General features: G+C 45.1%; 2 protein-coding genes across 2 annotated transcripts in view; one reads left to right on the top strand and one right to left on the bottom strand.

Moving 5' to 3' along the window:
• GTF2A1L (general transcription factor IIA subunit 1 like) overlaps positions 1–6,257 on the top strand; it is a 57,678-nt gene extending 51,421 nt beyond the window's left edge. The window contains exons 8-9 of the mRNA XM_066595523.1: positions 769–858; positions 5,604–6,257. Coding sequence (XP_066451620.1) covers positions 769–858; positions 5,604–5,711 — 198 coding nt within the window. The 3' untranslated portion in view covers positions 5,712–6,257. The remainder of the gene's footprint in view (positions 1–768; positions 859–5,603) is intronic.
• A 3,965-nt stretch (positions 6,258–10,222) lies between these two features.
• The window catches only part of LHCGR (luteinizing hormone/choriogonadotropin receptor), a 132,633-nt gene continuing 130,570 nt past the window's right edge, over positions 10,223–12,285 (bottom strand). Inside the window, exon 11 of the mRNA XM_066595521.1 lies at positions 10,223–11,600. Within this exon, the coding sequence (XP_066451618.1) occupies positions 10,472–11,600 (1,129 nt within the window). The 3' untranslated portion in view covers positions 10,223–10,471. The remainder of the gene's footprint in view (positions 11,601–12,285) is intronic.

Below are 12,285 nucleotides of genomic sequence, written 5' to 3'. Positions count from 1 at the left end.
AAGTGATGCATGATGGGGAAAAAAAGGAAAGAAAACTAAGGATGCATGGAAGTGACTTTAATACACATAGAAGACCTACGTAGTGTGACAGGCAGTCGGGTAAGGGGTGCATGTGTTTTATCTGGAGTGGCCCTTTAAAGGGGACTTGTCACCTTTTTGTTTCGGTAGATCTCTGAGACTCACATGTGAGAAATGGGACTTGGACTGTTCTCAAGCCCCAAGAAGCATTAGGAGTTTTCCACGCAAATACTATTGATGATGTATCCTCAGATAGGTCATCAATAGTTCATCTTCTGGGGTCTGCCGCTCCATCAGCTGATTGGCTGGGGGACTGATCAACTATTAATGACCTATTTTGAGGATATGTCATGGATAATATTTCCATGGAAAAGCCCTTTAACTAAAAAAAAAAAAAATAGTACGCTATGAATTAAATTTGAAATTGGTTATATTTGACACTCCGTTCTGATGGCCGGAACTTGTAGAAGAGTCCTTTAATTATGTTCTAATATTCCTTTGTTCCCCAGTCTCTTTAGCAGGATTTAGGCTACATTGTAGTTGTTTGAAACTACCTTTTTTTGCCTTCTTGAATGGGGTCACGAGTGACACTCTTGAGTACTCGTTTTATTGAACATTGCTTGATGCTCCATTACATTTATTGCTCCCTCAATATAAATTGAGATTCTGAATAATATTTATTTTCAGTTTTCAGCTCTGCATATAATTTTTCTGATCCCTTTTTATTCTAGTTTTTTTTTTCTTCTCTAGGATCCTTTAAATTCTGGCGATGACGTGAGTGAACAAGAAGTTCCAGACCTTTTTGACACAGATAACGTTATAGTTTGCCAATACGACAAGGTATTCTTTCTGTTCAATAAACAGTAAGCTTTCCCTAGGCAGCTTTAGGGCTCATGTCCACGGGCAAAATTAGATTTAAAATCCGCAGCGGATCTCCCGCGCGCGGATCCGCACCCCATAGGGATGCATTGACCACCCGCGGGTAGATAAATACCCGCGGATCGTCAATAAAAGTGATTTTAAAAAAAATGGAGCATGAAAAAATCTGGACCATGCTCCATTTTCATGCGGGTCTCCCGCGGGGACGGCTCCCGCGGGCTTCTATTGAAGCCTATGGAAGCCGTCCGGATCCGCGGGAGACCTAAAATAGGAATTTAAAGCATTTACTCACCCGCAGCGGACCGCGAAGCTCTGCTCTTCCTCACGGCCGCATCTCCCTTGCTTCGGCTCGGCGGATGTGCCCGGCGCATGCGCGCGGCACGTCGACGACGTGCCGGCGACGTGCCGCCGGCGTCAGGAATTCATCCGCCGGCCGAAAATGAAGATCCGGCCGTGAGGAACAGCTGACCTTCCCCGCCCGCTACGGATAGGTAAATGCTTTTAAATTTCTATTTTCGGCGCTCATGTCCGCGGGGCAGGAGGGACCCGCTGCAGATTCTCCATGTAGAATCTGCAGCGGATCTGATTTTCCCCGTGGATATGAGGCCTAAGGGTATGCTCACACGGCGGAATCCCACATGGATTGTTCTTATTCTAAAAAGCACAGCTATGCACGTGTATATCTGGCGTTCCACATGCAGATTTAGCCTTCTCAATGGGAAAATCCATGTGCGAAATCTGCATTAAGTACCAACATGTCACTTTTTCCATATGCAGATTTCAAACCTGCACCCTATAGACTACAGAGCGGATTCTCATTGAAGGTAATGGGGTACAGAATCTGCAGATCGGTGTCAAATCTGCTGCAAAATTCCACTGTGTGGACATACCCTTGTAGGTGAAGTGTTGACATTGATGTGTCCGAGTATATGATGCTCAGAGTTGCATCTTTAACCCCTTTACTCCATATGATGTAAGGGTAGGTCATGGGAGCGGGGTACTTCCCACAACTTGACGTACCCTTGCGTCATAGGGATAGCGCAAGATCATAAGAAATCTTGCGCCATCCAGCAGCGGGAGTCGGCTGTCACTGATAGCCGGCCTCCCGCTGCAACAGCAGGGGTGCATCGACAGCCCCTGCTGTTAACCCCTTCCCTGACGCGATCTATGTAGATCGCAGCATGGGAAGGGTTCACAGAGGGAGCGCACTCCCTCTGTGACATTGCCGGGCTCTAGCGATATAATCGCAGAGAGCCCGGCTGGTTGCCATTGCAAAAGGACGCCAGATACCAGCTTCCTGTATTGCCACTGCCTCTGATCTCTGTAATAAGCGATAAGGCATTGCAGGGCAGAAGTCCTGCAATGCCTTATCATAGCAATCAGAGCTGGTATGGTGCAAGTCCCTCAGAAGGACACATTTTCTTTCTGATAGAAGGACACAAATGGTGTGAAAAAAAGAAAATAAAAATGTTTAAATAAAAGTTTTTGGGGGGCTTTTTCTCATGTTTGATTTTTTTAATGCCAATATATTTGGTATTGTTTTGGTTGTAACGACACGTACAATAAGTTGAACATGCCTTTTGTCCTGCACAGCAAAAAGCGTAAAAAAAATGCTAAAAAACTGAGGCAAAATGCTAATTTTTAGCATTTTGTCTCCCAAAAAGCGCAATAAAAGTGATCAAAAAAGCCGTATGTACCCTAAAATAGTACCAATAAAAACTACAGCTCGTGTCACAAAAAATAAGCCCTCAGAGCTCCGCCCATGAAAAAATAAAAAAGTTATAGGACTTTGAAAGCAGTGATTTAGAAAAAAAAATTCCAAGAAAAAAATGTTTTTATTGCAGAAAAGTCGAAAAACCTAAAAAAAAAAATATAAGAATTTCGGTATTAGGGCGCCCACCCACTGGCGTTTTTTTTTCCCTGCGAAATTCGCAGCATTTTTTTTCTGCAGGGGTCTATGGGACTTGTAATGTTAAAATCGCGATGGCGCAAAATCGCTATTTACCGCGAATCGCGGTAAATAGCGATTTTGCGCGATCGCGATTTTAACATTACAAGTCCCATAGACCCCTGCAGAAAAAAAATGCTGCGAATTTCGCAGGGAAAAAAAAACGCCAGTGGGTGGGCGCCCTTATTGTAATCGTACTGAAACGCAGAAAAAAAATGTATTGTGTCATTTATGCTGCATAATTAATGCTTAAAAAAAATTTTTTAAATCTGTGGCAGAATTGATGCGTTTTCTCTCCCTGCGGTCGTAAGAAAAATAATAAAAGTTTTACAATATAGTCTATGTACCCAAAAATGGCACAGATAAAAACTACAGTTCGCCACGCAAAAAACAAGCCCTTATACGGCCGCGTCGATGGAAAAATAAAGTTATGGCTTTTGAAAAGTGATGAAGTGATGAAAATCCACCAAAAATCGTTGCATCCTGAAGCCCAAAATAGGCCATGTCCTTAAGGGGTTAAAGTGACCCCCCCCCCCCCAGCTTTGGCGCAAAATTCTGTCCCGGGACCAGAGGGTGATGGGAGCATATTACCTATAGACTATTTTGGCAGTTTCTCAATTGTGCAGTTTTCGGACTACCAACGTACTATACCTACTTACATTATCGGCGCTGGCCAATCGCAGAGTAGTGCATAGTGTACTTAGAAAATAGCGCGGCCATGTTTACGGTCTGAAATGACATTCAGAGTTAGCGGAATCGAGGGACGGTTGACTAGATCATCTGCAGGTAGTATCCCCTCCACGCTCTGGTTCAGGAATAGAATTTTGTCCCTAATGCGGAGGGTTGCTCTAAATACATCTAAACGGGCTTCACAGATGAAAACTTTTATATATTAGGTGTTTTGAGGCAGCTTTTCCTTCTTTGTGCTCTTTTTCCCATACAGGGAATGGTCAAGAATTTGGATCAATTTAAAGGGGTTGTCCTGCGAAACAAAGTTGGGGTTATACACTTCTGTATGGCCATATTAATGCACTTTGTAATGTACATTGTGCATTAATATGAGCCATACAGAAGTTATTCACTTACCTGCTCCGTTGCTGGCGTCCCCGTCTCCATGGTGCTGTCTAATTTTCAGCGTCTAATCGCCCGATTAGACGCGCTTGCGCAGTCCGGTCTTCTCCGTGTTGAATGGGGCTGCTCGTGCCGGAGAGCTGCTCCTCGTAGCTCCGCCCCATCACGTGTGCCGATTCCAGCCAATCAGGAGGCTGGAATCGGCAATGGACCGCACAGAAGACCTGCGGTCCACCGAGGGTGAAGATCCCGGCGGCCATCTTCACAAGGTAAGTAAGAAGTCACCGGAGCGCGGGGATTCGGGTAAGTACTATCCGTTTTTTTTTTTCAACACATGCATCGGGTTTGTCTCGCGCCGAACGGGGGGGCTATTAAAAAAAAAAAACGTTTCGGCGCGGGACAACCCCTTTAATGCTGCCCAAACCATATGTAGCATGAACCTGGGACAGGGATGTCTGTTACCCCCATGGGTGTTCTATTCTGATACACTGACATTTCAGAATAAATACTCTTTGAAGATTGACTGAGCCAGCTCTGATAGCGGGCCGTGCTGGTCTCTGCCCTATACATAGGGGAGAGAACTGTCCATCTTCATGCAGTGAGTGGAGAGAGGCTGGCGCGACTTGCCTCTGTGATTCAGATGGCATGACTATATAACTGGCATCCCTATTCCCCAGGTTCATTCTGCCTGTGCTTATGGCAGCATGAACTTGATGACAAAATCGCTTAAAAGCCTTAACGTGTGACCCTCTGGTTTCAGGACTGTCCTGGGATTGAAGGGGACAGAGGGTATATTACCTACACTTGTTCTCTGCTGCCTCTCCAGTCTACCAGTTCCAGTCCTGGTTTTCAACTGTCCAAGATGGCCATTGCAATTTTCTTACAACCTAATGCACATTGTGCACTGCTCTCGGATTAGCTGGCACCGATCACATTAGCAGCACTGGCCATTCAGAAATCAGATCGAGATTAAGAGAGCAACTGCCGAAAATGGTGCCCAAAACCAGCACATTGGATGTAAGCCAGAGAGGAACACGTGTAGGTAATATACCCCCCACCCCATCTAATTACGGAGAAGCAAAGTTTTGTCCCAAAACTGGAGGGTCGCTTTTAAGAACCTCGAATTTAGAAGCCTAATGTAATTCATATTGCTCATATATCAATATTTCTGTACGCCTGAGCCCTCGCAGGGTGCTGCTGCATCTTGTGCCTTCCTGTCTGCATTGCAGTAGCGGGCACCTTCACATGTATTCCTTAGTTTGGTAGTGCTCGCTAATTGTTAGTGGTTTTGTACTGTATGGCATATATCAGAGATATATGGCGGGAAATCCTCCTATTGTGCAGTTTGACACAAAGTTTAGAGGTGAACCAAGCCTAACAGAAAATGGTGTTTTTTCTAACTGTGACTGCTTATGGCCTTTTTTTTTCTCCCTTACTGCAAATGTTTTTCATTTTGGAACCTCCGTTTTTCTCATTTTCTTGAGAGGCGAAATAAGAAAATAAATATGGGATCCGGCAGCCAAATTATCGAGAGACCGTTAGGATGTTTGCTTGATACAACAAAGCGATAAGCTGAACATCTTTAGAGAACGGATTACGGTTTTTTTTTTTGCAATAACTGCCATAAACCCAGATTGCTTCCAGAGGAAATGTCCTATAATAACTTTACTTTTATTTGCTTTTCCAGATCCACAGAAGCAAAAATAAGTGGAAGTTCTACTTAAAAGATGGAGTCATGTGCTTTGGAGGAAAAGATTATATTTTCTCAAAAGCCGTTGGAGAGGCAGAATGGTGAATTTGGATGGAGTTCCCATCACTGGGGTTTATTTCAATAATCTTTTTGTTCCTCTTTCGAAAGTCTTGTTCAGCAAAGAAAAAAAGCCATTAACCCTTACAGTACATTGCTCATAGACGTGTTTTTTGTTTTTGCTGACAAGCTGTCAAGTTAAAGAAGTTTTCCACATTAACACACACATATTTGTGCTGGCCTTGTTTTCCTCCCTGAAGATATTATACGTTCTAACGAGCTAGTTATTTATATAATTTTGAATTTTTTAAATCTTTTTCTTCTTCTATAATAGTGTCATAGGGCGGACGCTCTGCTTTCCTAGATCTGATTCACATGGCCTTCAGTGTCGCATCCACATCAGATTTTTCAGACATGGATCTGATGCCTAAAAGACGTATTCCAGCGAATTTGAAGAATTTTCTTTAGTCTTCGCCCATCCACTCGATGGATAAAAACTGGTAGAATGGTGGAGGTCCCACTACTAGAACCCTGACTGATCACAAAAATAGTGGATCCACTTTGCCTCACTTCCGATTAGCACTGCATCACAGAACTGGCTGGAGTAAATGGAGTGTTGGTTGCGAAGCGCGCTGCTCTTCCACTCATTACAATGAGGCAGTACAGATGGCCGATCGCTATGCTTGGCTATTCTAGTCAGCCCAGTTGCAACCAGTTCTCCATTCACTCTGGCCGATGCTGCGATGCAAAGTTGACCAGAATTGGGGCAAATGGGATTCCCTGTTTTTATGATGGGTCAGTTCCCAGCGATTGGTTCCCCCCACCATTCTATCTGTTTGCACCCATCCAATAGATGGGTCAAAACTGAAAAATTCCACAGATCCTCGGAATATCCATTTAAATGCACTGCAGTACTCTGAGGCTAAGCCTCGAACTTCCATCCGCATCCATGTGTGGATTTAGAAATGGACAGTGGGGCAAATCCACTTGAAATGTCAATTTTTGATGCTTTTTTAAATCTTTTTTTCTTTTTTTTCCCAAGAAGTAAACTTCAGAATCTGTTTGTGGAGAAAGATGTACTATCTGAACTCTGGTGCCGATTTTTATAGCGTTCAATAGAATCCTAAACTGCCACAGTTTTTGGTGCAGAATCGACGATGAAATTACTCTGTGTGAACGGCGCCTAAGTCTTGGAACAACAAATCTAACTATTCAGCCAGAACAGCAGACTTAGTGGATGTCCCTTTACAAAAGTCAATCTAAAGCCTTCTGCACATGGCTAGTCATAGAGCTGCATTGGGCCTTGCTACTGGATACCTCCATTTGCCTCTGAATTCATACTTTGCTGTGTGCACAAGGTCTAAGAAACAGCTGAATAGAGATTTCCTTCTTTAACAGACCGTCTTGCTGGTATTCTATTCTGTAATTTTATTTTGTTACGGGGTCAGAATGTATAGTGACCTTCATGCATTTTGTTTCTAAGCACAAAGACCTTGTATATTTGTTTCATGTGGTTTATACTTCTTGTTAAAATATGGATGTGTTTTCTGATGTTTCAGATTTTGTAATTTATGTTAATATCTATGAGCAATAAAAATTAAAATGCAGTGCAGTGTGTTTGTCCCCCCCCCCCCCCTTCCCTATAAAATAAGGCTGTTCACGTAGTGTTGACCTGTCCGCCTCAATGTTTCATCTGAATTTCATAGATTCAACCTCTGGATGGAACCACAAATTTTCATTATTCGAACGGGCTGAACAATATCTCAATTTGAGCAGGTTTCTGTTCCTCTCAGGCAGATGAGCCAGGCAATATATTGTTGTTAACTACACTATTCTGTCAAGCACAGATGCTGAACAGAAAGCTGCTCAAACTGAGAGGTAAACTTGACCGCTCCTCCCCCTTGTCTGCTCCCCTGCTGTGAACAGGCATTCACTGCCTTTTTTCCTGAGCTATTATAGAGAGCTGTATGACCATGCCGCGGGATGGTGGAGGAATGCAGAGCAAAGAAAGCTACTAAAACAGAGGGCTGAAATTCACTCTGGTTGAATTTTTTGCTATCTTATCAGTAGAGAGGAGAAACGGACAAGCAGCTACTTGAGAGGATGGGGAGATAGCTGTGTAGTACCTCGTGGGTAGGGTCATGCTGCACAGCCTCTAAAAGAATAGAGGAAAGGGAGCTGAGCTTGTGCATGTTCATGAGAGAAATCTGAATGTAGGAGAGCCTGCAAACCAAGTATAAGACTTTCTAAATGCATGAGAAAGAAAACTCAATGCAGAAACCAGATGCATGCAACATTTTATTCTGTAGAAACTTACTAAGATATGTGTGTGTTGATTCTTCATGCACAAGGGTTTCGATGGCAATTAATAACAAAAAGTCAATGGCAGGCCAAGAAGTCTTCCCTAGGCCCCAGCTGCCATAGTAACTGCATGGCACCCCGCAATCTCGTGTGTTTGCGTGTGGGTGCATTCTGGCAATAGGAAGAGCCCACTTGGCTTTCGAGTCCTCTCGATACAACCACTGTATATTTATGATGTCAGGAGGGGTTAATGAGTGCTGCACCTCTGTCCGCATTGCCTGATGAGGGCAGGCAATCTTTCAATACTTCTGACAGCTAGCAGAGATTCGATCCAACAAAATAATAAATCTGCCTTAAAAATACTTTTTATTGATGTCATTAAAATTTCTAACTCAAAAAAGTAATCTAGGTAATTAAATCAAACGATCACAATGGAGTAGATCCGTTACTCCTCAAAAGAGGCCCCATAGCAATTCATATAACTTCACAAGCAAGGATGTTCAAAGATACAATTTTCAAGGAACAGAAGGGGCCCCACTATGTGGTACTTAGACTTTGAACAACCTTGCTTATGAAGTTATATGAATTGCTACGGGGTGTCTTTTGAGGAGTAATTGATGTCATCTATTGTGATTGTTTGATTTTTTTTTTTAATTACCTTTACGGGTCAGAGATTTAAATGACATCAATAAAAGTATTTTTAAGGTGGATTTATTTTGTTAGATTGAATTTATGTAATCCCAATGATATCATTAAGGCTGCATGTCCACGGACGATGATTTGCCGGCGGATCACGCTGTGTGAAGCTTTCTATAGCGTTGCTATTGAAAGCGCAGCGCCGGTGTCCACGAGCGGAGAATCATAGCAATTCTTTGCGGTGAGCCTGTCAGCTCTCCCCCCCTCGTCAGAATATCGCTAGTAGAGATGAGCGAACGTGTTCTTAACGAGGACTTACGCACCCGGACACCGGCTTTTCCGAGGACTTCAGTGTCCGCGCGTAAAGATTCGGGGGGCGCCGGGGGGCGGGGAGAGGCGCGGCGGCGCGGGCGGCAGCAGCGGGGAACAGGGGGGAGCCCTCTCTCTCTCCCTCTCCCCCCCCACTCCCCGCCGCACCCCCCCCCCCGCGCTGCCACGGCGACCCCTGAACTTTTTTCGCCCGAGCACGGAAGTCCTCGCAAAGTTCGGTGTTCGGGCGAAAAGGGGCGGGGCCGAACACGTTCGCTCATCTCTAATCGCTAGCGATTAGAGATGAGCGAACCTACTCGTTTCGAGTAATTACTCGATCGAGCACCGTGATTTTCGAGTACTTCAGTACTCGGGTGCAAAGATTCGGGGGGCGCCGGGGGGCGGGGAGAGGCGCGGCGGCGCGGGCGGCAGCAGCGGGGAACAGGGGGGAGCCCTCTCTCTCTCCCTCTCCCCCCCCCACTCCCCGCCGCACCCCCCCCCCCCGCGCTGCCACGGCGACCCCTGAACTTTTTTCGCCCGAGCACGGAAGTCCTCGCAAAGTTCGGTGTTCGGGCGAAAAGGGGCGGGGCCGAACACGTTCGCTCATCTCTAATCGCTAGCGATTAGAGATGAGCGAACCTACTCGTTTCGAGTAATTACTCGATCGAGCACCGTGATTTTCGAGTACTTCAGTACTCGGGTGCAAAGATTCGGGGGGCGCCAGCAGGCGGGGGGAGGCGTGGCGGAGCGGGGGGTAGCAGCGGGGAACAGGGGGGAGCCCTCTCTCTCTCCTCCCCCCCCCCACTCCCCGCTGCAACCCCCCACTCACCCACAGCGCCCCCCGAATCTTTTCGCCCGAGTACGGAAGTACTCGAAAATCGCGGTACTCGGGCGAAAAAGGGGCGTGGCCGAGTAGGCTCGCTCATCTCTACTAGCGATATTCTGCCTCAGCCGTGGACAGGGGGCATTAATAGTGGTCTGTAAACAGAAGATAGACTAGATTAGTGTTTCCCAAACTCTAGTCCTCATTCCGTCCCACCCCTTTAACCCAGACAGGTCGTCATTTTGAGAATATCCTATGAAGAGAACACCTGTGGCACTGACAATATTTACATCACCTGTGCAATACTATGAAAATCCTGAAAACATGACCTCTTGGGAATCGTGAGAACTGAAGTTTGGGGAATACTGGACTGGATGAAGAAAAGTGCAAAACTGTGAATGCATTAGAAGATATGGGTGATCTGGACGCCATCTTTATGCCACCTCTCCAACAACGGCATTCAATAATATTGCTGTAAATCAATAAAATTCTGGTGTCGTTGGTTTTTCTTAAAACCTTGTTTTATTAACACTTTTTCTTTGTTGTAGCACAGTTTTTATTGGCACTTGTTGCTTGTTCCTTTCGACCATTTTAATACAAAAATACATGTTTACAACAATTAAAATAGCAACCCTTTAGTTGAACCTCATATATACATAAAAAGATTTACATATTTACATAGAGATTCCCCTTTGGAGGAATGGTTTGTGCAGTTTTAAATAAGTACCACAGGAGGAGCTTAAGTATCTAAACGAGCTGGTTTGTCGTTTACACTCAAGTATTGGCAATCAAAAGTGTTAAGGTGTAGATCCGCCCGGGAGGTCTTTTTTGGTCCAGTGTATAGGCTGTCGGTCTTGCAGTTGGAGGTATAGGCGGTAAGATTGTTGACTCTGTAAAGTTCTGCTTGAGTCTTGCAACAACCAAACTTGCTCATAAGCAGAAAGAAATCCCTTCGAAATGCCTTGGTAAAGATGGCATACAGGAATGGATTGGCACAGGAATTCACGGGGTAGAACAAGACCAGCAATATTTTAGAATTGCTCACAGTTATAAGCGGAACTTTAAAGGCTGCAGAAATGGCAAAGAAGGATATTGGCGCCATGCATGTAAAGTCAGTGAAAATGAGCACCGCCATTTTCTTGGCTATTTTGGTATCTTTGTTGGTTGGCGTGAGTTCTGGGTTTTGGACAGCAATGTAGATCTTAATGTAACAAGCACATATTATAAGGAAAGCTATGACGTTGAGCACCAATATGAGGATGATGTACGCCTGCGAAAGAGGGGTTTCTATGTCCATCGGCAGGCATATGCTGACTTTAATGTAATTGCTTACACCAACAAGTGGCAGAAGGGCAATGAGCAGGGAAAATATCCAGCCTCCCACCATGATCAGAACGGCGTGTCTCAAGCGGAGCTTTCGATCAAGTTGCATTGCATAGGTTATGGTGTGCCACCTCTCGAGGGTTATTACAGTCAGGGTGTACACGGAAAGCTCACTAGAAAATACTGTAAAGAAACCAGCTGCACTGCAGCCACTCCCTGTCTGCCAGTCAATAGCATGGTTATAGTACTGACTTCTAGTCTTGGAGTCAACTGATGCGATTAGCAGCAGATAAATACCCATACAAAAATCTGCAAAAGAGAGGTTGCACATCAGGAAGCGAGGGACTGTGAGCTTGTAATGACTGGTCAGCAGGACGAAAAGAACCACAGCATTTCCGGCAATAGCCAGTATACTAATAAACCAGATCAGGACTCGAAGGAAGTTGTAGCCCATGATGTCCTCACAAGGGTTAAAAGCGTCTGGCTCTGGGATGCAGGTGAGGGTTTTCGGGTGACATAAATATTCATAGTCCATAATCTCCACACTGGTGAAAAAAAAAGGAAAAACTTACATGTAATTTACAGTTTATGCTCTTAAAGGTTAGTCATTCTATCATTGGTATCCAGGTATCAACTCTACAGACTGTAGAAATGGGAGCAAAGGATGAGGAGTAGAGATGAGCGAGCATACTCGCTAAGGCAAACTACTCGAGCGAGTAGTGCCTTATTCGAGTACCTGCCTGCTAGTCTCTAAAGATTCGGCGGGGAGGAACGGAGGCGAGATCTCTCTCCCCACCCACCCCCACCCCCACTCCCACCTGCTCACCGCCTCAACTCACCTCTCGCCCGCAGCGGTAGCCAAATCTTTAGAGACGAGTGGGCAGGTACTCGAATAAGGCACTACTCGATCGAGTAGTTTGCCTTAGCGAGTATGCTCGCTCATCTCTAATGAGGAGTGTTGAAAACCTACACCCCAGATCTAATGGGTATGTGGTCGGCCCATCAATTCCCTTAGGACAGGCATCGGAGGACTGCCGCAAACATGTTAGATCATCAATTGTTCCTCTTAAAATTGTAAGGTTGATTTTTTTTTTTTTTTAGAGCCTTGTGTGGCGCAGAGTGCTAAGGAAGCAGAAATGCAACCCTAAGCTCTCGCTCACGACCTGAAGGTTGCAAGTTCATCCCGGCATGGTTCAGGTAGCCAGCTCAAAGTTGACTTGGCCCTTCATC

This window comes from Eleutherodactylus coqui, chromosome 3 (genome assembly GCF_035609145.1).
Source record: "Eleutherodactylus coqui strain aEleCoq1 chromosome 3, aEleCoq1.hap1, whole genome shotgun sequence".
Lineage (NCBI taxonomy): Eukaryota > Metazoa > Chordata > Amphibia > Anura > Eleutherodactylidae > Eleutherodactylus > Eleutherodactylus coqui.
Note: the sequence above shows the minus strand (reverse complement) of the source record. Positions and strands in the feature narration are given on the sequence as shown.